At 36.1% G+C, this 27,198-nt stretch overlaps 2 protein-coding genes across 2 annotated transcripts; both read left to right on the forward strand.

Moving 5' to 3' along the window:
* Positions 1-216: 216 nt before the first annotated feature.
* capn8 (calpain 8) lies at positions 217-8,364 on the forward strand. The gene is made up of 21 exons (XM_052539777.1): positions 217-525; positions 1,765-1,834; positions 2,832-2,950; positions 3,136-3,269; positions 3,454-3,622; positions 3,971-4,054; positions 4,143-4,228; positions 4,301-4,375; positions 4,457-4,617; positions 4,825-4,994; positions 5,412-5,423; positions 5,913-6,124; positions 6,291-6,327; positions 6,436-6,501; positions 6,588-6,645; positions 6,863-6,927; positions 7,404-7,472; positions 7,622-7,700; positions 7,815-7,931; positions 8,064-8,122; positions 8,211-8,364. Exons 1-21 carry the CDS (start codon positions 289-291, stop codon positions 8,232-8,234), a joined length of 2,103 nt encoding a protein of 700 aa, XP_052395737.1. The 5' UTR covers positions 217-288; the 3' UTR covers positions 8,235-8,364.
* Positions 8,365-12,285: 3,921 nt separating this feature from the next.
* Positions 12,286-23,873, forward strand: capn2l (calpain 2, (m/II) large subunit, like). The gene is made up of 21 exons (XM_052539774.1): positions 12,286-12,570; positions 14,418-14,487; positions 15,819-15,937; positions 16,793-16,926; positions 17,011-17,179; positions 17,334-17,417; positions 17,841-17,926; positions 18,438-18,512; positions 18,595-18,755; positions 19,889-20,058; positions 20,204-20,215; positions 20,348-20,559; positions 20,639-20,675; positions 20,759-20,824; positions 20,916-20,973; positions 21,347-21,411; positions 21,534-21,602; positions 21,717-21,795; positions 21,880-21,996; positions 22,081-22,139; positions 23,560-23,873. Exons 1-21 carry the CDS (start codon positions 12,334-12,336, stop codon positions 23,581-23,583), a joined length of 2,103 nt encoding a protein of 700 aa, XP_052395734.1. The 5' UTR covers positions 12,286-12,333; the 3' UTR covers positions 23,584-23,873.
* The last annotated feature ends 3,325 nt before the right edge of the window (positions 23,874-27,198 follow it).

Here is a 27,198-nt window from a genome sequence, read left to right on the forward strand (position 1 = left end):
TGAAAATAAAGAAAACTCTTTGAATGAGAAGGTGTGTCCAGAGACATACATACATACATATAGGCCTACAATATTTTTAGAGGATTGTGTATTAATTTTGCATCACAGAGTTATGTGATGTTAAACCAGTGTAAAAGCAACACCTGCCCCTGTGGACTGACAGATGGGTGTGACTCCACCCCTCACTGCTTTACCATACTGCAGCTCTCCCTTTAAAACCTGCATTAGTCTTACAAAAACACACACTACACAAGCTTCAGAGAAACCTGAGCACGACTACAGGGCAGCATGTCTAACATTGCAAAAGTTCTTTCTAGGAGGCAGGACAGAGGAGAAGGAGTGGGAACAAATGAGAAGGCGATTCCCTACAACAAGCAGGACTACCAGAGCCTGAAGCAGGAGTGTCTGGCGAAAGGAACCCTGTTCCAAGACCCGACCTTCCCTGCTGAATCCGACTCTCTGGGATACAATGAACTTGGACGGTACTCGTCCAAGACCAAAGGAGTGCAGTGGAAGAGACCTAAGGTACCGTGTTTGCTTTTTTTCACACAGGTGGAATTTAGGTAAATATAAATTGATGCTTTTGTGATCATTTGTATGTTTTATAGAATTTTTTTCTACCTGAGACTAATTTTAAAATGACCAATTGCTTAAATGCACCAGCATAAATTAATAAGTCAAAGTAGTGAGGTTAACTGAAAAATAATGATTAGAATATTAAATTAGAAGGGAATATAAAATATTAGCTAGACATTAAATAGAAATATAAAAATAGTATTTTTAATATTGTTTTTATCATGCTTGTGTTTATTATAGAATATATTTATACCTTATAGAGCCAATCCTAATGTATTACGGTTAATTCAATAATAAATAACAATGTAAAAAAAAAATCACTAATAAAAGCAGTTAAATTATATGCACATGAAACATATTTATAATGATTTATTTGTTGTAGTGTATTTTTATCCTAAGTCTTTTAAGGTGATATTTGGAAGGAGTTTTAGTGATTAATAAAACTACCAAATTAATTTTAGAAATTGTAAAATATAAAATGATAAATATTAATGAACCCAGTGGTACAAAGAGTCCAATAACTTAAAGTAAAAAGAGCAATGAACTTGTCTGAAGAAATGATAAAGAGTAGAAATGTATCTTTCTCTCTCTCTCTCACACACACACACACACACACACACACACACACACACACACACACACACACACACACACACACACACACACATATATATATATATATATATATATATATATATATATATATATATATATATATATATATGTATATATATATAAAATGAAAGAAAATAAACATGCAACAAAGTAAAATTTTTACAGTTGGTTTTTTGAGACACAAAACATGTATAGTTATGTGCGTGTGTGTGTGTCTGTATGTTTCCATGAGGGAGCACAATATGCTCACTATGGTAACCGACAGCAGCTCAGGTTTCTCTTTGGGTGTGAAGATGACCTTATGTGTGTGTTGATACTTACAACATGCAGACTCTCTGCTCATCAGTTTGCATTGTTTTATAAATAAGATGCTTTATATCTGTGTTTTTATTTTTACTTTTTATTTTATTTTATTTTTTACGAATACACAAGCCACAGCACATAAGTTCAGCTGAATCTTTTTACATGTGCTGTTTGCTAAGAGCGAATAAAGGCTATTGTTATTTTGGTGTACCATTACATGACGTAACACTATCCTCTCTAATTGTTCTCACATTGTCCCTTTTTGTAAAGGAACTCTGTTCAAATCCTGAGTTCATTGTGGATGGAGCTAAGCGGACAGACATCTGCCAAGGAGAATTAGGTGAGAAAAGCTTCTTTTGATCAGAACGGTGTTTAGGTGTGTCTTGTTGCGTAATTTGCAGATTATTTATGAATTACATTAATTACAAGTCAGTATCACAAAAAAAATGCCATGATGTGTGGCCAAGTATATGGTATCCCATACTTGGAATTTGTGCTCTGCATTTAACCCAAGTTCACACACACACAGCAGTAAGAAGTGAACACACACCATGAACACACACCTGGAGAAATGGGTAGCCATTTTGCGGTGGCACCCAAAAAGCAACTTGAGAACATTCCCCCCACCTACATTTCAGGTTGCAAGTCCAAATCTCTATACATTAGGCCACAACTGCCTGAAAACCGTGATGAATATGGAATTTCAAGCTATTTTATTATTAATTATAAGGTGTTTAGTTACCACTTTCTGCCAGTTTGTCTGCTTTATGTTGACAAAAGGTCCACAAAAGGTTCTTTATAGTGGAAAAGGTTCCTCAGAATATCAAAATTTTCATCACAATAAGAAGAAATGCTTCTTTTAGATATGTTCAGTGGAAGGTTCTAGGTTCTTTGAAGAACCAAAAATGGTTCTTCCATGGCATCGCTGTGAAAACCCCCTTCTGGAATCTTTATTTAAGAGTATTCATGCCCATGGGGCACAATACATTCACAAGTTTTAGTGGTTAGTGGTTGAGAACAAAGCATGAGCAATAATAACAGTGATACTAGATTTAGCAACCACTAATCTAATTAAAGTTACCTCATTGTTACCTCAAAAACAGACATGGGAGTGTTCAAAAACCTAAGCTTGAAGGTTGCAGGTTGAAATCCAACAATGTTCGATCCATCCACCACCACCATTGAGCAAGACAGATACGCCCAGTATACACTTTGAGCAAAACACGGAAGACCAGGATGATCTTGGAGGGCTATTGTATTTAATAAGTGATCTGGAAGTCAGTTTGCATAAAACAATGAGCACAAAGGATATCTAATGACATTTGATACATTTACAGGTGACTGTTGGTTGCTGGCGGCTATTGCGTCTTTGACTCTGGATAATGAGATTCTGGAACGTGTAGTTCCACCTGGACAGAGTTTTACAGAGGACTATGCCGGCATCTTTCACTTTCAGGTCAGAACATACAGTGGGATCAAAACGAGACCACACTAAAGACTTAAAGACTAAAAAATCTAATTTAAACCTAGAAGAAAGGTTATATTCAATTTATTTCAATTCCCCAATATTCCCTATTATAAATCCAAAGAAAAATGAAAGGGACACTGTCAGACTGATAGGTGTTGTTCTCGTCTCTTCAGTTCTGGCAGTATGGTCAATGGGTGGATGTTGTCATTGATGACCGGCTGCCTTCCAGAAATGGAAAGCTGCTGTTTGTTCATTCAGCCGAGGGCTCTGAGTTCTGGAGTGCTCTGATAGAAAAGGCCTATGCCAAGTAAGTGTATGTTTAATTATCATAAATGACATGCTACTACTTTACCTGAACTGTAATGCTGAACAATAATTTGAAACCATTGGTAAAGACTGTACCATAACCAAAGCCTACAAAACATACAACGTTTATACAACATATCCATGACATACCAGGCAGTGGTGCTGATTTCTCCCGTATTTTGAAGGTTAAATGGCTCATATGAAGCTCTTTCGGGAGGTTCGACCACTGAGGGTTTTGAGGACTTCACAGGAGGCATCGCTGAGAGCTATGAGCTGAACAAAGCTCCTCCACACCTGTTTAAGCTCATGCAGAAAGCACTGACGCTGGGATCATTACTGGGCTGCTCCATTGATGTGAGTCCCATTCCGCTTCTGATGGCTTTCAATTTGCAATATTTTGCGCTTTTAATCAGGTAAAAGTCTTCAGATAAATCTTTTAGTGGATCTGTGTGGTCTAGTTAACAAACATGCTTTAGATACCTAAGCTTTTATTTACAAAGGTCCAGGATATTAATTTCCTTGTAGAACCAAAAAATTGCATGTGCTAAGTGGGCGTTTTGCAGGCGATTTGCAAAGAATATTAGAAAAAGTCTTCAGCTCACGAAAAATGGGGGCAAAAACAAAAGTTTTGCGTATATTATTTTGTTCAGTGTAATATCACGTTATTTTACTAATCATATGTATGTAATAATCATTGAGCAGATTACCAGTTCATATGAGACGGAGGCGGTGACGAGTCTGAAGCTGGTAAAGGGTCATGCCTACTCCGTCACGGGCGCAGAGGAGGTCAGAAACCAGCACTGACAGTATAATATCTGTTTGAAAGGAAAAACTCAAAGGAACTCTAATGACTGTCACCTTATCGTACCTCCAGGTTCATTCCTCTGGCCGTCAGGTTCAGCTGGTGCGTATCAGGAACCCGTGGGGTCAGGTGGAGTGGACGGGCCCTTGGAGTGACAAGTGAGTTTCTCTAAACAGATCTTTCTCCTTCGGCATCGGTCCTGTCCAATATTTCCCATGTCTTTTTTTCAGTTCAAAAGAGTGGAACAGTGTCCCACCAGAGGAGAAAGATAAACTGGATTATTCAGCTGAAGATGGAGAGTTCTGGTAAGAGAACTTGAGCTTGAAACCCTCAACAATGTAACAAATATGTTAATAAATACTGATCATTCTTCCTCGTTCTGTCAGGATGGCGTATTCAGACTTCATACAGCAATTCTCAAAATTGGAGGTCTGTAATCTAACTCCAGACACTCTTTCAAGCGAAGATGTGAGCCGCTGGAACTACAGCCAGTTTGAAGGCAACTGGAGGGTGGGATCCACTGCAGGGGGATGCTGGAACAACCAAGGTAAATCAAACCCACCACAATGCTCTTGAACGGGGGTTGGCAACCTACGGCATGCAGAAGGATAATCGCTAGCACGCGAGCAATAGGGAAAGTTGCATAATCTGAAAAATGAAAAATGGCACGTCATGCCAAAAGGGATTTCGACCCCTGCTCTTGAAACCAAGTTTGGTTAAAATCTGTTTTTGGTTTTTGGTTTGTCCTCTCCAGCTACTTTCTGCTCCAACCCTCAATTTGTGATCAAGCTGGAGGAAGAAGATGATGATCCTCTTGATGGAGAGGTCGGCTGCACGATCCTAGTGGGTCTGATGCAGAAAGATAGTCGTAAAGACAGGCGGCTTGGACGAGACCTCAACTCCATTGGCTTCGCTATCTATAAGGTAACAGGTTACGTACAATCAGTAATACTGTTAGTACTAGAGAGAGGATTAAAAAAAAATTTATCAACAAAGAGTCATGAGCTAAACCAAACCTAACCAAGATGAATCGCAATTTCAAACTTTGATTTGAAGAATTCTCTTCATGATTAGTGTAATTCTTCTACAGTTTGGCTAAATATTCTTATTTCCTTAAATGATGTTGAAATATTGATTCATAGCCTCTAAGCTCATGGCAGATCTGTCTTGAAATGTTAATAATAATGTGATTTTCCTTCTAGAATGCAACTGTTGCACTTTATTTGACACACTTTTCCTTTGACATAACCATCAACATTACCACTAATTAACAGAAAATATTTGTGGTGAATTGTATGAATCTAAACATTGAATAATACAATACTCTTTGGTGTTTTTCAGGTTCCAAATGAGGTATGTATGAGTTCTATATGTTTTGGACACCATGAATGTAACCAGTCGTTCTTTCATTTTTATAATACTATGGAGACCCTAAAGGTACAAAACATTTTTTATAATACTATGGAGACCCTAAAGGTACAAAACATTTTTTATAATACTATGGAGACCCTAAAGGTACAAAACATTTTTTATGATACTATGGAGACCCTAAAGGGACAAAAAAAATGCTTTTGTCTTCCCCTAAGAATGGAAGATGTTTTGTGAGAGAACACAAAATTTCTAAGGGTAAAGCAATACTTTTGGAATAGAATACAAAAGTTTTTCAGGGTAACATAGTTCTTTTGTTATAGAATGCTAAAATTGAGTGTGCATATGCAAAAGCATTAAAATATTTTTATATATATTTTTTTCCCCATCTTCATGCACCATATGATACATTTATATTAAACACTCTTTGCAAGTTTTCAGACACCATTTCATCCATCTGTGTTTGTGTTGCAGTTCAGGGGTCGCAATAACATTCATCTCGGTCCTGATGTATTGCTGCGTAAGCAACCCATTACAGGGAGCAACACCTTCATCAACCTGCGAGAGGTGAGCGATCGTTTCAAACTGCCTCCGGGTGAATACGTCATCATCCCCTCCACTTTTGAGCCGCATCGCAAGGGAAGCTTCGTACTGCGCGTGTTCACAGAGAAAGAGGCTGCTGTCAGGTTTGTCCCAAGTATTTTATATATATTTCGACCTACCTGGGGTGCTCCAGGAATGTGGATGGGAACCACTGCACTAAAATGTCTGATAAATCATAAATGTACCCTAAACATTCTTTTGATTTGAACTCAAATGCATGATGGATGTTTCTGACTCTTGTTCATACAGCCCGATGGATAGGGAGATCACTGCAGATGTGAAAAAGGTAAATTTAGCATTTACAAAAATATTGTGTATTTAGAAAAACTGTATATAAAATTAGATGTAAAATCAAAAGTTACTTTAATTAATAAAAACAAAAAATCTTTCTCAGCAATACATATCCGAGAGTGATGTGGACCCACATTTCAAACAGCTTTTCAATCAGGTTGCTGGAAATGTAAGTCACATGGCCAGTCATTTTCAGTTTTGAGTCATTAGCATTTTATTTTGCCCCAGTATGTATAATCTTTTCTTCATCTGCAGGACTCGGAGGTGTCTGTGTTTGAACTAAAGCAGATCCTGGACAGTGCTACCTCGAAACGTAGGAAAACAAACTTTCTTAGTTCTATTCAAATTTATATAAACGTGTATATATATATATATATATATATATATATATATATATATATATATATATATATATATATATATATATATCTGAATTGGATTTGAAAATTGCCGTAATTTTTTTTTTTTTACATTTTGTGTTTATTGTTCTCACAATAGGTTTTTTTTTTCTTTTCTTTTTTTTCACACAGAAATGGATGTGAAGACTGATGGATTTAGTATGGAGACCTGTCGCCACATTATCAGTCTGTTAGATGTATCCTTACTTCACTGGATCATATGAATGGAATCTACATGGACTAATGCTGATATTTTACACATTTATTTACTTGAAGTCACCCTGAGAGTTTGAGTTATTTTTTCAATAATTCAGCAACACATTCACATGTTCACAATTCCCTGATTTTGAGTTCTTTTCTGTAGAAAATTATACAAATATTAACATTATGAAAATATATAACATAAAATACTGACTGTTCTTTTGTTTTTATTTTAAAATATTTGTTTTAATTTTACATTGATTTAATTAATTACTTGCTTTTCACAACCCCCTTGCAGTTTTCTCAAAGATCTCTGGGGGTTCAGCAACCCCAGTTTGGATTTATCATGTATTATCTGAATGTTTTAATTATGCTTTAATATTCTCAACAGAGTCTTTTCATTGTACAAACACAGCAACCAAATTTATCATAAAATTAATCAATTTTATTATAACCCTTGACCCAAATCCAGAGAGACGGCAACGGTAAACTCGGCCTTGTGGAGTTTCACATACTGTGGATAAAGATCCAGAAATATTTGGTATAATATATATTTTGGTGTAAATTAAAGATTAAAAATCGAATGTTTATCTATTGTGTATCTTTGTGGGCTTTAAAGTTCAGATAAATTCTTCATTGTATTTAATGTTGTTAAACACATAATATTGATTTTCTGTAATAACTAACCAGGAGGTTTTTAAGAAGTATGATTCAGACAACTCAGGCACTATGAGTTCCCATGAGATGAGAGATGCTGTGAAAGAAGCCGGTAATGAGTCTCTGATTAAATGTCTAGACACTGAGGACAATATAGTCATTCATTTCTTCTAAAAGTGGTCCTAATAAAGAATGCATTAATGGATGTATTGTCTTTTCTTCACAGGATTCCAGCTGAACAATGACATACTTCAAGTGATAATCTCACGTTATGCCAATCAGCAGTACGCCATTGACTTTGACTGCTTCGTTGGCTGCCTGATTCGCCTGGAAATGCTCTTCAGTAAGTTTTGCAAAAGATTATCCAGTTACATTTTTTTTAACAACTGGAAATAAATAGGTATGAACAGGAATTACAGAAGAAAAATAGTTTATATATGGTTTACTGTAACATTTTTATCTGTGCTCTACACAGAAATATTTAAAACATTTGATAAGAAGAGCAGCGGGAAAATCGAGCTGGATATCCTTCAGGTGATGCACAAGTGGGAATGTGAATTAAGATTTTTGCATCTTCTCAATAGTGTTTTCATTTACAGATGTGTTGTTTTGTGTTTTGTAGTGGCTTTGCTTGGCCCTCAGTTGAAAGTCCACTTACGTTGCACCAGATTGCTCCAGAATTGCTCTAGAAGTCCATTCATTAAACTGAAGAGGATGCAGCAGACCTGGAACACCCAAGAGTAAAATCAGAGTAAAACCAACCAAAGAAGCCTATCTAAACATGGAATTGCTTATTAAATGCAATTTGATTATTATCTGGTGAAAATAAAATCATTTGCTATAATAAAGATGAATATATCACATTTTTCATGTATGCAAAGTCTATAATTTTAATGATTTGATGTTTAGAAATAGTTACCACAGTTTCCACCAAAACAGCATAGTACAGTAAAAATAATTAATTAATGTGATTTTGAAGTATTGTATATTTATATACCGTGGTATTTACATATTAGCCTATGTATGGAAATACAGTAGTTCTTTCTTGTTATAGTCTTTAGTCACTTAAACTCACAGATTCCCCATCTGTGGAAAATTTTGCAACACGTAAAATTTTTCATGTGAATGTGAGAGACTTCCGATTCATTAGCAACTGTAAGGGAAACAGGTCAGTTTAGCTCAAAGGTAATCATTTAAGATTTTAAAGGGAATTTGAACAGAATCACTGTTTCACGGCTGATCACTGAAACGGCCAGCGATTCATGGAACGAGATGTTTAACATAAAATCTGCAATGGATATTAATATCCAAAGTATAGTGAAAACACTATAAATTAGCACAGTAACAAGATTGGCAGCTTAAGACATTAACTTGTAAGCAGAAAACACAAGAAACTTCTCTTTTCAATATGAATAAGGCTTTATTAGATAAATCTAAGACATAAACTAATCTAACACATAAGCACACGCACTCACATTCATAAAAGTTGCAGGAAGATAGAAAGTTAGGGATGAATGAGTTTAAGAGAATGGAAATGTGGAATCCCAAGTTTACAGCAATACGTGAAATTGCATAGACATGAACAGCCATCAATCACTTGCATTGAGTTTAGTCTTGAGGTAAAGTTACTTGTGTTGCCTGTGTAAAAGGGGGTTGTCATTGGAAAGGGGGTTTCCCGAGGTTGCTGATTGGCTGGAAGTTCAGTAGTAATTTAAGTGACGTCTTGGCAAGCCCGTGGTTGGGCGTTGGCTGACGATGCGGAGTTGTGTGGCTGGTTGAAGTTGAACGGGCACTCGAGGTCAGACTCTGAGACACAGCGTTATAAAACTTAACTCAGAACATGAAACTCTCAATGGGAAAGAAAAGAAACTAAAGTAAAAGAACAGAAGTAAAGTTTGATGAGACTAGGTGGTGTTTCTTCTCATCGTGTCGAAGTAGCAGCAGATGTGCAGGCCGACGCACGCTGGAACCGCGCTCAAAGAAGGCTAAGAGTCATGATTAAAAGCATGACTTGGAGCAAAGCTAAAAGCAGGCTAAAAGCCGGCATGACTGATAGAAAAAGCTAAACGCAAACAAAAAGCTAAAAGCAAGATTTGATGGTGTCCTGAGTATTTAAACTGGCCTTTTGGCTACACATAAAAGGTTGCCTTGACCAATTAGATATTGTCTTTGCTCGGGGTATCATAAATCATATGTTATCTTATCAAGCACTTAGTCCGAATTTTCCCGCTCTTGCTGGGTATAATTTTGGACATGATTTCTATAACAAGAATATGATACATTTTACAAATAACTGAAGGTCAGAAACTAGCAGATTGAAACATATACATACTAAACATGAATATGAATACATAAACTATTCAATAGTTATTAAAAAGGCATACACAAGTGATTAAAAACATAATAGTCAAATGTGTGGGTTTCATAAATGATATGGAGTTAAGCAATGGACTGATATTCCCTTAGAAGTCCTTTTGAGTTCATTTTGGTACATCTATAAAATAAAGTTCCTGTGCCATTCTCTGACATAAGGTGGAGACCAGAGGTTTAAAGGTCCGCTTAGGAATTTCAGTCTGGTTCTGCTAGGTGGGGGGAAGTCAATCAAAGGATCTTGTTTACTCTCATGGGTTTACATGTGATGGTCGGCTGTGCAACTCTTTGACCACCAATCTTGATAACTTGCCCCAAATTTGACAGTCTCTTCTCCGGATTTAAATTCAGTCAATCAATCAATCAATCAATCAATCACCTTTATTTATATAGTGCTTTAAACAAAATACATTGCGTCAAAGCACTGAACAACATTCATTTGGAAAACAGTGTCTCAATAATGCAAAATGATAGTTAAAGGCAATTCATAATTGAATTCAGTGAGGTCATCTCTGTTCAGTTAAATAGTGTCTGTTTTTATTTGCAATCAAGTCAATGATATCTCTGTAGATGAAGTGACCCCAACTAAGCAAGCCAGAGGCGACAGCGGCAAGGAGCCCTCATTACAGGCGCTGTGCTCGCAGAGCGGGTTCCTTTTGCACTTGAATATAGCACGGCACTATTGGATGCTTTCCCCATAAGCATGTTAATACAACATGAGAGACTGCTCGAAAGGGAACATTCCAGTTACTGATGTAGCCTCGGTTCCCTGAGGTAAGAGAGCGAGTGTTGAGTAAGCTGCCATGCTATAACGTTACATTCACATGGGGAGTCTGCATTAACACTTCATATTTACTTTGCATGGGTGACGTCATATGTTGTTGAACTGAATTGTGGGTGTGTCTGCATCGCATCACTGGCATTGCTCACGGCATAAGCTGAAAATTTCTCAACTTTTCCAATGGAGGCGTCAACCAATCGTATGCAGTTATATTACGGGCTGTTTGTAGGCTATTAAATGCTTATTTAAAAGTTAGAATTTATTATACTTTATTTACTAAACATGTTTTATGTAACAAAAGGTCTAAACTGAATATATTTAGCTCAGGCGCTAGCCAATTGCAGTCCAATGTAATTAGGTGTTGTCACTACGATTGCAGTGTTAGCGCCAAGCTTCAGACACGCTCTCCAACAAGCGTTGATGCCGACGCCCTGTGTGAATCTAGCGTACAGCACATTAGTTGAGGACTTACTATCAGTAAAAAGATTCTGACGAATGTGCAGGGGAAAAATTTACATTTTACTAAAAGTGCAGGGGACACATTCTATGCCCGTGGGCAGAGTTGCCAACTTCAGAAAAGGAAAATATTTGAGATTCAGTTTAAACCATCAGTCCACTCACATTTCTGAATCATTCGAAGCAGTTTCTCAGTGTGAGAGGATAATTTATAAAACACTGCACATTTGATAATCTCATAATAGGATTATATAGGCTATATGAAAATATAATATTAGCATAATGCAATCAGGTAGCATTTTGAAATCTCAGAAGATTTTAGTGCTGTGTCATATTAATTATTCTTTTAGAGTCTAAAACTGGCTAAATGTGAGACATAGATGCAGTTTTGTTGTTGTTGTTGTTGTTTCATTTCTACAAGAAAAAGAGGTAAGCTTAAATTAGTCACATTATTAACAACATTAACTGCCAGGAAAAAAATTGAAGTACAAACATTTCAGTGCTTTTAAAAAATAATGAATTCATTCATTTGCAAAGATATATATATATATATATATATATATATATATATATATATATATATATATATATATATATATATATATATATTGTTTTCTTGCCATTTCTGGGAAAAAATAAATAAATAAATAAAGCAAATCACATAAAAATTGTATCATACACCCCATGTCTGGTAATATAGGCTTTTAAATCCTTCCAAAAATGTTTTTGAATAAATAAAAAAAATTGCAGAATAGTTTTTTTTTTTCAGTATGCATATTTCCCATATACTGTAGGCTATTCCAAAACATGCTTAACTGGGTCCTGTGTAGTATTTTGTAGGATACTTCTTTAATTTTTTCACTGATAAAACATTTGTTTAGCCTTTTCCATGATTTTTCCCAGTGTAAAACGTTTTTGTAAATGTTGAATTTGCGTTCATCAAAGAAAAGAATGTTAGCTTGCAAATTATGTTTGGTTGTAGTTAAACAGATAATAAATACATATATTTAGTGAAATATATAGCTCGAAAGGTAAATATATACACCAATACTGACGTAAGTAACGCACCTGAGCACGCCCCTTCACTTAAGGTGTTGTCATCAGAAGTGTGCTTGTTTGTTTTCACGGAAGAGCAGAGATGTCAGGAATCGCAGCGAAGCTCCAGCAGAACCGGGCGCGAGCTGCGGGCGTCGGTACCAACGCTCAGGCGGTCAAGTTCCTCAACCAGGACTACGAAGCGCTCAAGCGCGAGTGTCTGGAGAGCGGGCGCCTGTTTCAGGATGACACGTTTGAAGCCAATTCATCTGCGCTCGGGTTCAAGGAGCTGGGACCAAACTCACCTAAAGTGCGCGGGGTTGAGTGGCTGAGACCAAAGGTGGGCGTAACACAATCATTTCTATAATAAAACTGCAATTAATAAATATTTTAACAAAATATGTAAACTAATACATGCATTTGCAGGCTATTAAATGCATATTTAAAATGTATAATTTATTATTTAATCTAATTATTTAGAGAGTTTACTAAAATGTTTTACGTAAAAAAGTGCATGGTTGAAGTGTTCACACCAGTCATTACAACCGCAGAACATATTCTTCTCAAACCAGGTTCAAATATCAAATTCTTTTCTTACTTGTTTGCTCTAGGCCATCACACCTTGCTCATCTAGTCTAGTTGTTCTGTGTTTGATAATTATAACTTTAGTTGGGTGTGTTTACCATCATTCTATTTCAATGCACCGTGGTTAGGAAACTGCACTTGTCCATAGTTTTAGGTCAGTCATATCAGTGTGCAATAGATAAACATAAACGCATCAGTGTTTTAATGCATGTATTTTCAAACACCATACCAGACAGCCAGGAAAGACCCAAAAAAAGTCCACTCTATATAATGACCATGCAAAGCAATTGCATGTTAGTCTGAACTTGACAAACCGCTTCAGAACCAGTCAGACCAGGAGGTTATGGGAATATATACACCCCTATAATCATAAGCACATCGAATGTTGCATGTTTTGTGATTCACATAATGCATCACTGCTTACCAGAAGACCATTTAGAGTCAGTTAAAGTGAATATGATCCTCACAGCTGGTATAATGTTGTATTCAAGAATTCTGTTTGTTTGGCTTACAGCCTCTTCTATTTTTAACAATTAGAAAAAAATTTATAATGATTGAATAAGAATATTTAGCTTTCAACCCTGTTGCTAAATGATATTCCCCCTTATAGAAAATGTAAAATTCCTCAAAATTGTAACACCCATGAAGAAATATTCATATATACAGAACAGACCAAAAGTTTGGACACACCTTTTCATTCAAAGAGTTTTCTTTATTTTCATGACTGTGAAAATTGTAGATTCACACTGAAGGCATCAAAACTATGAATTAACACATGTGGAATTATATATGGAATTATATACATAACAAAAAAGTGTTAAACAACTGAAAATGTCATATTGTAGGTTCTTCAAAGTAGCCACCTTTAGCTTTGATTACTGCTTTGCACACTCTTGGCTTTCTCTTGATGAGCTTCAAGAGGTAGTCACCTGAAATGGTCTTCAACAGTCTTGAAGGAGTTCCCCGAGAGATGCTTAGCACTTGTTGGTCCTTTTGCCTTCTGTCTGCGGTCCAGCTCACCCCTAAACCATCTGGATTGGGTTCAGGTCCGGTGACAGTGGAGGCCAGGTCATCTGGCGCAGCACCCCATCACTCTCCTTCTTGGTCAAATAGCCCTTGATGCCTTCAGTGTGACTCTACAATTTTCATAGTCATGAAAATAAAGAAAACTCTTTGAATAAGAAGGTGTGTCCAAACTTTTGGCCTGTACTGTATATATATATATATATATATATATATATATATATATATATATATATATATATATATATATATATATACATATATATAATTTTTGTCAAGTTTTACATATTTTTCAGTGTTAACTTCTCATCGGGTAACTGTAATAAATAATGATCAAGCAAATGTTTTTCTTTAGTTTATGATAAATTGAATTTATTAATAAAACAGCACACCAACAAAATAAACACAAAATCTTAGTTAAATGTTATTTAAGCTAAATTTGCAACCCTGTTACTTAGATTCGACTTTTTGTATCCTATTAAGAGCAGTTTGTTTGATCAGTTTCATTTAGCAATGAACTCGTCCCGTGTCAAGGTAAACCAGTGAGTCATGTTTGTGGAATGCCTGTTTTTCATCCAGCAACTGACGTCCAACCCAACGTTCATCAGCGGAGGAGCATCCAGAACTGACATCTGCCAGGGTGCTTTGGGTGAGTCCATTTAGCTCAAATATATTTGCCCACTGGGGAGCTACTGTACAATGAAACTTTAGAAATGATGATAACAAAGATCATATAGAACTGACCCGTATAGATTCGTAAGATAAAAGTCAGCCATTGAAACGCTGAACCACAAAAGCAGTTTTTCTGGTTGAGAAAGTTTCTTTGGATGGCGGTTGTAGGACATTGTAAATCATTGGTATTGTTCAGGGTGGCACCCTGTATGAACGAACTCATTCATTCTGATGCATATTCCATAAATGATTCGACCGCCAACTTTTTCATAGCTGGGAATTTTATTAATTGCATATAATCTTATATGTTTTTATTCAAAATGCAAAGGAAGGACATTCTTTTTGTGTAATATGGGAAAAGTGAAACCTTTTTGTCTACATAGCAACTTTAAGTCCCAAACACATACACACAACCTCTTAAACCAGTTTTACTCCATACAGCGCAAACGCTGGTGTCCTTTTATCCTGTCTTGGATCAAACGCCACCGTTTTCTCACATGCAAACATTTCCCATGACTCAGGAGACTGCAGATTCCACTGTAGCTGAACATGTTTGATATGAGTCCTGATCAGACAATGTCACTGACTGTACTGTCTGTGAAGTAATGGATGAGATGCAAATGAGTGTGCAAACTGTGTGGGAGCAGGGATAATAGCACAGGTGCTGTTGTGAAACCTGCCAGAACAACTTTAAGGTTATGTGTTCATGTGGCTCAATGGTAGAGCATTGCGTTAGCAGCGCAAAAGGTTGTGGGTTCAATTCCCAGGGAACACACATACTGATCAAAAACAAAAGTATAGCCTGAATGCACTGTAAGTCTGCCAAATGCATAAATGTTAATATTACATTTTATCAACTATATCACAGCATGTCATTGTTTTGAGTGTTTGTAGAGTGAAATCTATTAAAATAGTACCGTATTTTTCGGACTTTAAGTCGCACCTGAGTTTAAGTCGCATCAGTCCAAAAATACGTCATGATGAGGAAAAAAATATATATATAAGTCGCACTGGACTATAAGTAACATTTATTTAGAACCAAGAGAAAACATTACCGTCTTTAGCCGTGAGAGGGCGCTCTATGTTTTCAGTGTAGACTACAGGAGCAATGAGAAGCATAGAGCGCCCTCTCGCAGCTGTAGGCGGTAATGTTTTCTCTTGGTTCATTTCTCTCGGTTCATGTCAAATTAATTTTGATAAATAAGTCACACCTGACTATAAGTCGCAGGACCAGCCAAACTATGAAAAAAAGTGTGACTTATTTAGTGGACGCAATATGATGTCACATGACCCCGCTGGTTTTTCCAGGTGACTGTTGGCTTCTAGCTGCCATCGCGTCTCTTACCCTCAACCAGGACGTGTTCGCCCGTGTGGTCCCGTCCGGACAGAGCTTTGACGGTGACTACGCTGGAATATTTCATTTCCAGGTTAATTACCTTTTGTTCACTTAAAACCAAAAATATTACAAATACTATGACTGATATTGATGGCCACTACTAATAGAGTAGTGTCTGCTAACTGATATCCTGAGGCATTTTCTAATTATTGTTTTATCTGCTTTTTTACTTAATATGAATAAAATAACATATGTATTATATGCTATTATTCAATTATTAATATTTATTGATTTATTTCCACAATTACAATTGTTTATTTTATATATATTGTTTATGATATATATTACCAGAAAAACAGTTTATTTTAATATTTAAGTGTCTGCTGACCAATATCATGAACCAATTTTTAAAAAAAAAATAGTTTTGCTTGCGTTTGACGCAAGTTAATATATATTAGAAATAGTTTGTGTGTATTTATTTATTACTAAGAAACTAATTTATAATTTTTTGTTTGTTTTGTGACTAATAACACAATCTACATTATTATTATTTATTTGCAGTATTGCTATTATTGTTTAAGCTAAGTTGTCTTTAGATCAAGTCTTTAGATTATTTTTGACGGTTTCATTACAAAGCTACACATTTCTCTCTTAAAATGAAATTTGTGACCATATAGTAGGTATTATTATTATTATTCATTACAGTTGCTGTATTACTATTGTTGTTATTTATGCAAAGTTGTTTTCTCATGTAAACGTCCCATGCATTTTCATCATTGTTTTACGATGTGTCTCATAATTAAGCTACACATTTCTCTCTTAAAAATGACATTTGTTACCATACATTCAGATAAAGCAGCACTGTTATATATCTACTTGACATTAGTTCATTAAAACGTTTGTGAAACGTTCTGTCAGCGTCTTCAGATGTCTATTGTCTCTTCAGTTCTGGCAGTTTGGTGAATGGGTGGATGTGGTCATTGACGACCGTCTTCCTACCAGGAATAAACAGCTGCTGTTCGTCCACTCCGCCGAGGGCTCTGAGTTCTGGAGCGCCCTGCTGGAGAAGGCCTATTCAAAGTGAGCAGGCATTGGACTCAAACTCATTTAGCATGTCTAAGTGGACTCAACGTCCTCAGAAATGAAGCTACCTCTTGTTCTCAGGCTGAACGGCTGTTATGAAGCTCTGTCTGGTGGCAGCACCACCGAGGGCTTCGAGGATTTCACTGGAGGCATCGCCGAGGTCCATGAACTAGCCAAAGCAGGTCCAAACCTTTTCAAGATCATCCAGAAGGCTCTGAGCTGGGGCTCGCTGCTGGGCTGCTCGATAGATGTAAGAAACGTTATATTTACATGTGTGTTAAAGTGTGCAACCTTGTAATCACTAGGAGTGTGTTACTGGATCAGTGAACTGGAATTGATAGTCGTGCAGAACCGGTTAGTTGTGTGTTTGTTACTGATGTTTGTGTTGTTCCGGTTTGGTTTAGATCACAGACTCCGGTGATTCAGAGGCCATTACTAGTCAGAAGCTGGTGAAAGGACACGCCTACTCGGTTACAGGAGCCGATGAGGTCCGTGGTGACTAGTAACGACTAGAATTTATATTTATAGGATAGCTTGTGTCAAAATTTAACTTATGTCATCATTTACTTCCCCTCATGTTGATTTAAACCGGAATTAATTGCTTTCTTCTGTTGAACACAAAAGAAGATATTCTGAACAATGTTGGTGATCAAACATTGATGGTAGCCATTGACTTCAATAGTTAATAGAATACAATATTCTATTCAATAGAAGTCAATGGCTACCGTCAACTGTTTGGTTTAATAACATTCTTCAGAGTATCTTCTTTTGTGTTCAACAGAAGAAAGCAATTCATACCGGTTTATAACAATATGAGGGTGAGTAAATGATGGCGTAATTTTCATTTGTGCATAAACTATCCCCTTTAATTGGTTTGCATATGGAATATGATTTATGAGTGAACATTACAGGTGGAGTACAGGGGCAACTTAACCAAACTGATCCGCATCAGGAACCCCTGGGGGCAGGTGGAGTGGACCGGACCCTGGAGCGATGGGTGGGTAACCTTCAAAACACACAGAATTCATATTAATAAGCATGTAAACCTCTGTTTCTGAAATCCAGCTGTGGTTTGGTAGAGAGTGACCACACTCATCTGTGGCTCTGTTCAGACATGCTGGTTTGAGATGCTGTAGGAACTGTGTTTAAGCCCTTATGCCCTCAGGTGTAGGAAGGAGAGGTTGAGTGCTGCCCATCCTCCTCATCACGCCGTTTACACCTGACTTTCTTGTTCCACAACAAACAACAGATGTGGAACATACTTAACCCATTAATGCTTAACTCATGCAATCTTTTAAAATGATATACATATAATTTCAGTATATCAGAATAATATAGATAACAGAATAATATAGATAAAAATGCAGCCTTGGTGAGTCCTCTTTCAAAAGCATTAAAAAAAAATCTTACAAGCCAACCACAAACTTTTGAGTAGTAGTGTATCTATGCAATAGAAGTGTTTTATTCATGTCAGAAATAACACTGAATGTCATGTGACTGGTCTATAGGTCATCAGAATGGCGTCAGATCAGTGACAGCGACCGCGAGAAACTGTACTGCAAAGCAGAAGATGGAGAGTTCTGGTAATCTGCAGATGATTTTTTATTTGTTTATTCTATAATTTAGTTAAGGTGATATTTTACAAGATGTTTCTCTGCATCCCAGGATGTCGTTCTCTGATTTTCTGCGTCATTACTCGCGGGTGGAGATCTGTAATCTGACCCCTGATGCTCTGTCAGATGACAGCATTAATAAGTGGGCACTGTCCAAGTTTGATGGCAACTGGAGGCAAGGGTCAACTGCTGGAGGCTGCAGGAATTTCCCAAGTAAGGAACTAAATCAACTACCTGATAATTACTTTATTCTATTCTATTCTATTCTATTCTATTCTATTCTATTCTATTCTATATTTGTTTAAGAATACAGAACAAAACAAAGAATATTTGTCACAGTGCAGGCAAGGAAGGGAAGAGGAGATTTGACTTTGTTTAGAAAATTTATAATAATGCTCTAATACAAAAACACACAGAGAGAAAATAAAAATGACATCTTTATGCATCTAACAGACGACAATACTAGACAATGAACTGAACTAGAAATAGGTGAAAGTAATCGGCAAATATGTAAATAAAACCAGTGCATGAAATCCAAGGGGACAAAACAAAAACATACAAAGAGTCCAAGGAAACAAAACGTAAAGAATATGACAATACTAAACAAAAATGACAGCAAAAAAAACAAAACAAAAAATAATACTAAACAAAAACAACAGCAAAAAATACTAACCAAAAACACCGAAAAACTAAATAATACTAAACAAAAACAGCACAAAACAAAATAATACTAAACAAACAACAGCAAAAATAAAGAAAAATACTAAACAAAAACAGCAAAAATTAAAATAATACTAAACAAAAGCAACAGCAAAAAAGAAATACTAAAAAACAATAAAAAAGAAACAAAACCCAAAAAATTCTTCACAAAAACAAAATTATTTTGAACAAAGACAATAGCTAAAACAACTGCAAAAAAATACTAAAAAGCAACAGCAACTAAAGACTACTAAAAACAATAGAAAGCAAAACAAACAGCAAAAAAACTATAATATACTATACAAACAACAACAAAAAAGTATACTAAACAACAACAAAAAAGAATACTAAACAATAACAACAAAAAAGAATACTAAACAACAACAACAAAAAAGAATACTAAACAATAACAACAAAAAAGAATACTAAACAATAACAACAAAAAAGAATACTAAACAATAACAACAAAAAAGAATACTAAACAATAACAACAAAAAAGAATACTAAACAATAACAACAAAAAAGAATACTAAACAATAACAACAAAAAATAATACTAAACAATAACAACAAAAGGCAGACTACAAAAAAAAGTACTGTTTATTACAGCAAGACATAAGTGTTTGACCTCCGTTACGTTCCCGGCAGACTCGTTCTGGATGAACCCTCAGTTTCTGATCAAGCTGGAGGAGCAGGACGACGACCCGACGGATAATGAAGTGGGGTGCAGCTTCGTCGTGGGTCTGATCCAGAAGAACCGCCGCAAACTGAGGAAAGTTGGAGAGGACATGCAAACCATTGGCTTCGCCATCTACGAGGTGAGCAGCCTAACACCGTTTCTGGAAGTAGACCAGAAAATCTTGTTCTGGCCAAGAACTATCAGAAGTGATAAGAGCCGGTTATTGCACAAACTTATTATTTAAATAAATTAAATCAATATATCTCTTTTATTATCGTCCACAGGTTCCTGACGAGGTATGGCCTGCAGATACTGAAGCACAAAATCCCCTGGTTTTTGAAACATACCCATTAATAAATGATTTCATCAGTTCATCATAGCTCTTAAAGGGAATTAATCTGATTTCTTGTGGAAATATTGTGTTGTAGTTTGTGGGGCAGAGGAACATCCACCTGGACCGAAACTTCTTCCAGCGCCATGCTTCAGCGGCCCGTTCTGAGACCTTCATCAACCTGCGCGAGGTGTGCTCTCGTTTCTGTCTGCCCCCCGGCGAGTATCTCATCGTCCCGTCCACCTTCGAGCCCAACAAGGACGGAGACTTTTGTGTCCGCGTCTTCTCTGAGAAACAGGCAGAGTTCCAGTGAGTTCGGGCACACAATAATTAGATTGGTTCTAATGATAGTTGATTTCTTCTGACTAAAAATATGTTCGGTTTTTAGAGAGCTTGACGACCCTGTTGAGTGCAACGTTCCCGAGGTAAATTTCTCCATGTGTCCAATATGAATATAATGCTGTATTGTGACATAAACATGCATTATTTCAGTCGTTTTATTTCATAGATCAATGTGGAAGAGGGTGATATTGATAGCCGGTTCAAGAGTCTGTTTGGACAGCTTGCTGGGGCAGTGAGTATAACAGGATAATTATTTCATTATAAAATTTGTGTTCATTTTTAATATTTATAAACCATATCCAATCTTTTTTTTTCTCCACAAGGATGCTGAAATCTCTGCATTTGAGCTGCAAAATATCCTGAACAAAGTGATAACTAAACGTAAGCTCTATGATGCATTTTTTTATTTCACTTTTAGATTATATATGATATATAATATAAAATATATAGTAAATAATTTAATTAATATTTTATAGGTATTATCAATCAATAAAGTAAAATATAATAAATACTAAAAAAAAAAAAACATTTTAGCGCTGCTAAATATATAGTAAATTATTGAATAATATTAATAAATAAATCAACAAATAAAACCATATTTAACAATTATAAATTAACATATTTTTGCTTGAATATGTAAAATACATAGTAAATAATATAATATTTTATAAATATCAATGAATCAATAATATATATATATGTATTTCTTATTAACTTAATATTTTAATTATTGACCTTTTTATTTTTTTTTAAGGCAAAGACATTCAAACCGACGGATTTAGTTTGGACACTTGCCGCAGCATGGTGAACTTACTGGATGTATCCTTTTAAATAACTGCACAAGGCGTTTTTGAAATGCATCAGTTTCATAAAAAACAACCCATTTATATGATTGTTTCCTGCAATACTCTAGTCTGTTATTTCCTTTATTGGTTTCTCAGAAAGACGGCAGTGGGAAACTGGGCTTGGTTGAATTTAAGATTCTCTGGACTAAAATTGAGATATACCTGGTATGTTTTCATCCTGGTGTCGTTTTCATTATTTGTTCAGTCCATCTGCGAAGGCGAACGATTGTTAAAAAAATGTTGTAACGTTGCAGTCCGCCTGTGTTTGTGTTTTGTCAGGACGTCTTCTGTAAAAATGACAAGGACAGGTCGGGCACAATGAGCTCTATGGAGATGAGAGAAGCCATCGGGAAAGCAGGTCAGATCTTTTGTCTTAAAGGAACAGTTCACACAAAAATCTCTAATCTGTTTTCATTTAATCACCCTCGTGTTGTTTGTACAGGCTTCTCTCTGAACAACCCTCTACACCAGATCATTGTCTCTCGCTACAGCGACTCCACTCTCAGCATCGACTTTGACAACTTTGTGGGCTGTATTGTGCGCCTTGAATGCATGTTCAGTGAGTGTCCGATAAACAGCCGCCTTTGAATAAACACTGATACGTGATATCCTGCATTTACATACCCACATTTCTCATTTGCAGAGACATTTAAAATGCTGGACAAGAACAAGACTGGCACAATAGAGCTGAACTTCTTTGAGGTTTGTGTCTCTGTTTCGTCATGCTGTGAGCGGGAGTCTAGCAATGGCATGTTTATGAAGAATTTTATTCCATTCAGTTCACATCTTGAAGATTTCCATTTTTGAATCCTATTTTGGGTACAAGAGAAATCTACCAAGTTGTAAGACAAATAATTATTATTTCACAATTGTACTTCATTGTGGTTCACCATACTAGAAATGAAAGGTCAAGCTGAGTGGATTGCATTGTGGGATACAGTATTTCATAAGGCTGCTTGTGAAAGTGCATTTGCAACACTGAAAAAAAAAAAGGGGCAACAGCTATTTACACTAAGTGCAAATAGCAATGGATTTTATTAACACTAAGTTAAAATAGCTGTGTTTTTTTAGCGATATGCTGTTTACACTAAGTACACTATTTATAATATTTAAAAACTGGAGTATTTTCTTTGCAATAATAGTAATTGAACTAAATTCATGCATTTAGCAGACGCTTTTATCCAAAGCGACTTAAAGTGCATTCAGGCTAAACATTTTTTAGCTAGCGTATTCCCTGGGAATCGAATCCACAACCTTGCGCTGCTAACGCGATGCTCTACCACTTGAGCCACATGAACATCTAGATGTAATAATTAATGTAATAAGGAATAATTAGATGCTATTTATTCTTCTTAGTGCAAATAGTGCCAGATATCGGCACAAATTATTAAATGGACGCCAATTTGGGACAATAAAAGCCTCCCTAACCCTAATCTTAAACTATAAACACCTGTGAGGCATATTATTTTAAACGTTTCGATTATTTCCTTCATTTATATTAAAACAAATGCCTTTCCGATGTGAAGTGTGATGTGAAAAGAGAGAAGAACGAGTTGGGAAAAAGGCGGATTTGAACTCGGGTCGATTGCGTCAAAAGGCAGATGTTACGCGGTTTACCTGCGCTACTGGAGTTTTATTTCATGAGTGTCTTTGGCAGTGTTTTCTAACCCTACCACACTTTGGTGGGCGGAGTTAGTGTACAGTAAATCATCTCTGCCGTGAAAATAGCGGAAAGTGAAAATAGCATTTTTTTTGTGATAGGTTCCGTTTTCAATAATTGTAGTTAGATAATACTTAATGCAAAAAAAAAAGGCAGATACTTGCACCTCAGTATTGTTGTATGTTAAAAAACAGTATGCAATAATAGCATACTGAGTTGCCAATTTTTAATCTTATTAAAATATGTCTCCCTACATCTACCCCTAAACATACCCAATAAACACTTTGTTATTAAATACCATGAGGCACTTTGTTTTCACTTATCGAAACACTTCCTTCATCTTTATTAAGAATAAATGCCTCTCTGTTCTGATACATGATGGGAAAAAGGATAAGACTGGCCTCCTGAGTCAACAACAGTCTGCTTCCCAGTCTACTGACACTGTTTTTTGTCTCCCTCTAGTGGCTGAATTTTTCCATGCTTTGAGGAGAAGGACAGCTGAGTGGAGATCTGAATTGTCTTTTATACACTGCACAGACATCAACATCCCTGGGATTACCAGAGACAGGAGGAAAATCTGATATTGCCTACATGTGCAGCACAAAGCAAAACAATATTTTATTATTGCTTATTTTGTACAGTTCATAGAAATGCTAATGAATCACTTCTATGAGAGATGACAAAAATATGTTGGGTGTAAACATCACTGTTTTATGTCTTTCTATTTTTGAAATAAATGTAATCATAAGCAAAAGCTAATAAATCCTGTAACATATCCTTAGCGTATGATTTTTATTTCTGTCTGGAACAAAAGTAGCTCTATATATTGTGTTGAGTGTGTGTGTGCGTGTGTAGGCCTGAAAAAAAAAGTGCTCTTGGTCTCAGTGACTGTGACTTTTATTGCATTTGGTTTTATACACTAAATACAACTAATATAACTTAACATGCTTATCATGACAATTATTTTGTAGGGAAAAACACTATTTAAGCAAAAACTTCATTTCAATTTTATTTGCCAACAAGGTAAACCAATCTGTGCTTGCAATAATGCATGTACTAACAACAGAGGCTGTTCTTACAGAGGGGTTAAAAGCAGAAGACTGAAGTTTTTACATAAATTATTTAATAAAAAAATAATAATTCTATTTGATCTGTAATACAGGTTAAATTGTGTCAATTCTTCCCTCTACAGGCCAGATACACATCTTCAGGAAAACTGATTGACTTGATTGGAGCAATTGAAAAATTTGATTTCATAACCATTTCAGGTGTTTATATATATATATCTATATATATATAAATGTGTGTGTACCTTTGTCTCAGTAATGATCATTAACTGATTATTAACTGAATTATGGTAATTAAAATATATATTTTAGTATACTAAATTTCCTGCATATCTGTACCCTTTCCTGCAATGACTGTATGATTGCGAGATCCATCTTTTCACACTGAGGACAACTGAGGGACTCACACGTGACTATTACAAAAAGTTGAAATGCTCACCGATGCTCCAGAAGGAAACCCAATGCATTAAGAGCCTGGGGGTGAAAACTTTTGAACAGTATGAAGATATGTATACTTTTCTTATTTTGCCTAAATATCCTTTGTTCACCCCGAGAAGCTACAGACGATACTTGCATGTTTCCCAGCATACAAAATAAGTTCACATTCAAAAAGTGTTCATTATCATCATGACTGTTTTTGTAGGCTAATCGTCATGTACGAGTCCCTCAGTTGTCCTCAGTGTGAAAAGATGGATCTCAAAATCATGCAGACATCGTTGGAAAGGGTTCAAAACGCAAAAGATGCTGGCAAGATTGAGAATTTGTGGAACCTGAAGGATTTTTCTGAAGAACAGCAGGCAGTTTTACAGACAGCAAGCACTTTCGGCCCAGATCCGGCCCACATCTGGCTCACGTGAACACATGCGGGCCATATCTGGGCCGAAACTGCTTGCTGTCTGGGGGAACTCGTGAACAACAATCACCAAATATTAAAAAAACGCTGTCATCATCCAGGTAACAACACAATACTAAGAATCAAGCCTATGCAAACCTTGCAAAGGGGTAATTATTGATTTCATATTGTGTGTAACACGATACTCTGACCTATCATGAATGACCTGCAGAGGGCATCAGAGGAGCTGATACAAACAAATGACTTCGTCAGACTTTACTACTGTTTACAGAAGCCATACGATCTGTAAAATAAACACTAGCAAGAGCAGCCCTTATACTTAATATCAGAGTCTCTAGTGAACACCGTACAGGTATGACTAAACACACATTATTACCTCTGGGTTTGAAATACAATCCTCAAGCACGACATAGGTGTGTGTGTGGTGTTTGTCTGTCGACACTGGTCATGCATTGTAATGTCGTTGGACATGAATGGTTTTTCTTAGAAGCTGCTCACACAATGAGGTAATTTGTCATTAGGCTGACAGTGAAAACCCACAATAGATACCTTGACGTTTTCATATTTTAATGTAATTAGGTGAAAAGAACTTGGAGTACCTGAAACAGGGCGAGTGGGAGTTAAGTTATAATCAAATAGTACGGTTAGCTCTCTAGTGAACAAAAGACGAGTGGATGAACTTCTGGTTTATTACAGAAATGCTGTGGGAGTTTCCTCGTATTCATATGACCCACGAGATGAAGGACATTTAACATTAACAGAGGCTTTTCAGAAAGAGTTTCTATGAAGTTAACATTTAAAGGCAATTATTGTTCAAAACAGTGTGTGAGTTTAATCATTTGAACATTATTATAGTGCTTTAGAACTGCCCCATAGACTTACATTGCAAAATGTGTACTCTAAACTAGTTACAGAAATGACATTTTGTCTTTGTTGCTGTTTTAATAAATGAAGGAATGAGCCAAGAATTGGTTTACTGTCTTCCGATAATGCTAATTGTAAATTTAAAATACCATATTTTACTTTAAGTATAACAGCAATTAAATCTAGTTACATCACTTTTAAGAATAATAGGTATTTAAAAATAGGAACTCGAATGTCAAACAGACATACCAGATAATGACTTCTTCATATTTCTGTCAAGTATGGCATGAGTGCGGTGTTGTTCTGTACATGAATTAGCTTTTTTTATCACATCAATCTACTTGCTTTGCACTGACCAAGCAAAAACAGAAGTCACAACTTAGTAAATGTATAAAGAATATAAAAAACTGAAATACGTACATTTCATAAGTATTCATACCTTTAACTAAATTTTTAGCCTTTTTGTTCTCAAGTCTTTTTTGTTTCATGTGACAAGTTTGTTCATCAGCATTTGGCAGTTATCTGCCATTCTTCTCCATTCCTCCTCATCTGTCAATTTCCTTCTGCTTGGATTGGGGCAGATGCACATTTTCAGGTTTCTCCAGAAACCTTTAATCGATGTCCTTGAGGTTGGGCCACTGAGGGCCATTCACAGAGTTGTCTTTAAGCTACTCTTGCTGTGTGCTTTTAGGGTCATGGTCCCATTGGAAGATGAACCTTCTGTCCAATCTGAGCTTCTGAATGCTCTGGACTAGGTTTTCATTATGGCTATCTCAATATTTTGGTGCATTGAGCTTTTCATCTACTCTGACGAGTCCCTCAGCCGCACAGCATGAGTCTGCTACCAGTAGTAATGTACGTAGTAAGGGTAGTAGTATGGATTAGTTCACCCAAAAATGAAAATTAGCTTGCTTTTTACTCAGCCTCGATGCGCCCTTGAGGCATGGGAAACATCATTTTTAGGAATGTGCACACTTTATTTGACGACTTGTGGACTGTTCAACTGCAACACCCACTGACTGCAATGATAGAGCTTGGAATAGCCAGGACAATTTTTAATATAACTTTGACTGGATTCGTCTGAAAGAAGAAAGTCATATACACCTAGGATGCTTGAGGGTAAGTAAAACACAAGCTAACTTTTGGGTGAACAAACACTTTAAACCGCATAAACACATTTCATTACACCAAATACATAAAATAATGTTATTTTAGCAACGTCATATGACCCCTTTAAATTGTAAATAATATAAAAAAATAATGTTTTTACATGTAATACTTGTGTCTTTGTTCCTGAGTTGGATACTGGTACATACA

Source organism: Carassius gibelio, chromosome A22 (assembly GCF_023724105.1).
Source record: "Carassius gibelio isolate Cgi1373 ecotype wild population from Czech Republic chromosome A22, carGib1.2-hapl.c, whole genome shotgun sequence".
Lineage (NCBI taxonomy): Eukaryota > Metazoa > Chordata > Actinopteri > Cypriniformes > Cyprinidae > Carassius > Carassius gibelio.

What these genes read in the sequence shown, in the direction of transcription:
- capn2l (XM_052539774.1), top strand. Translation starts at nt 12,334, where the DNA reads ATGTCAGGAATCGCAGCGAAGCTCCAGCAGAACCGGGCGCGAGCTGCG. An exon ending in TGCTGGGCTGCTCGATAGAT is followed by an intron (nt 17,180 to 17,333) that starts GTAAGAAACGTT and finishes GGTTTGGTTTAG; the next exon opens with ATCACAGACTCCGGTGATTC. An exon ending in TTGGACAGCTTGCTGGGGCA is followed by an intron (nt 20,825 to 20,915) that starts GTGAGTATAACA and finishes TTTCTCCACAAG; the next exon opens with GATGCTGAAATCTCTGCATT.
- capn8 (XM_052539777.1), top strand. Translation starts at nt 289, where the DNA reads ATGTCTAACATTGCAAAAGTTCTTTCTAGGAGGCAGGACAGAGGAGAA. An exon ending in GGGATGCTGGAACAACCAAG is followed by an intron (nt 4,618 to 4,824) that starts GTAAATCAAACC and finishes TGTCCTCTCCAG; the next exon opens with CTACTTTCTGCTCCAACCCT. An exon ending in TCAATCAGGTTGCTGGAAAT is followed by an intron (nt 6,502 to 6,587) that starts GTAAGTCACATG and finishes CTTCATCTGCAG; the next exon opens with GACTCGGAGGTGTCTGTGTT.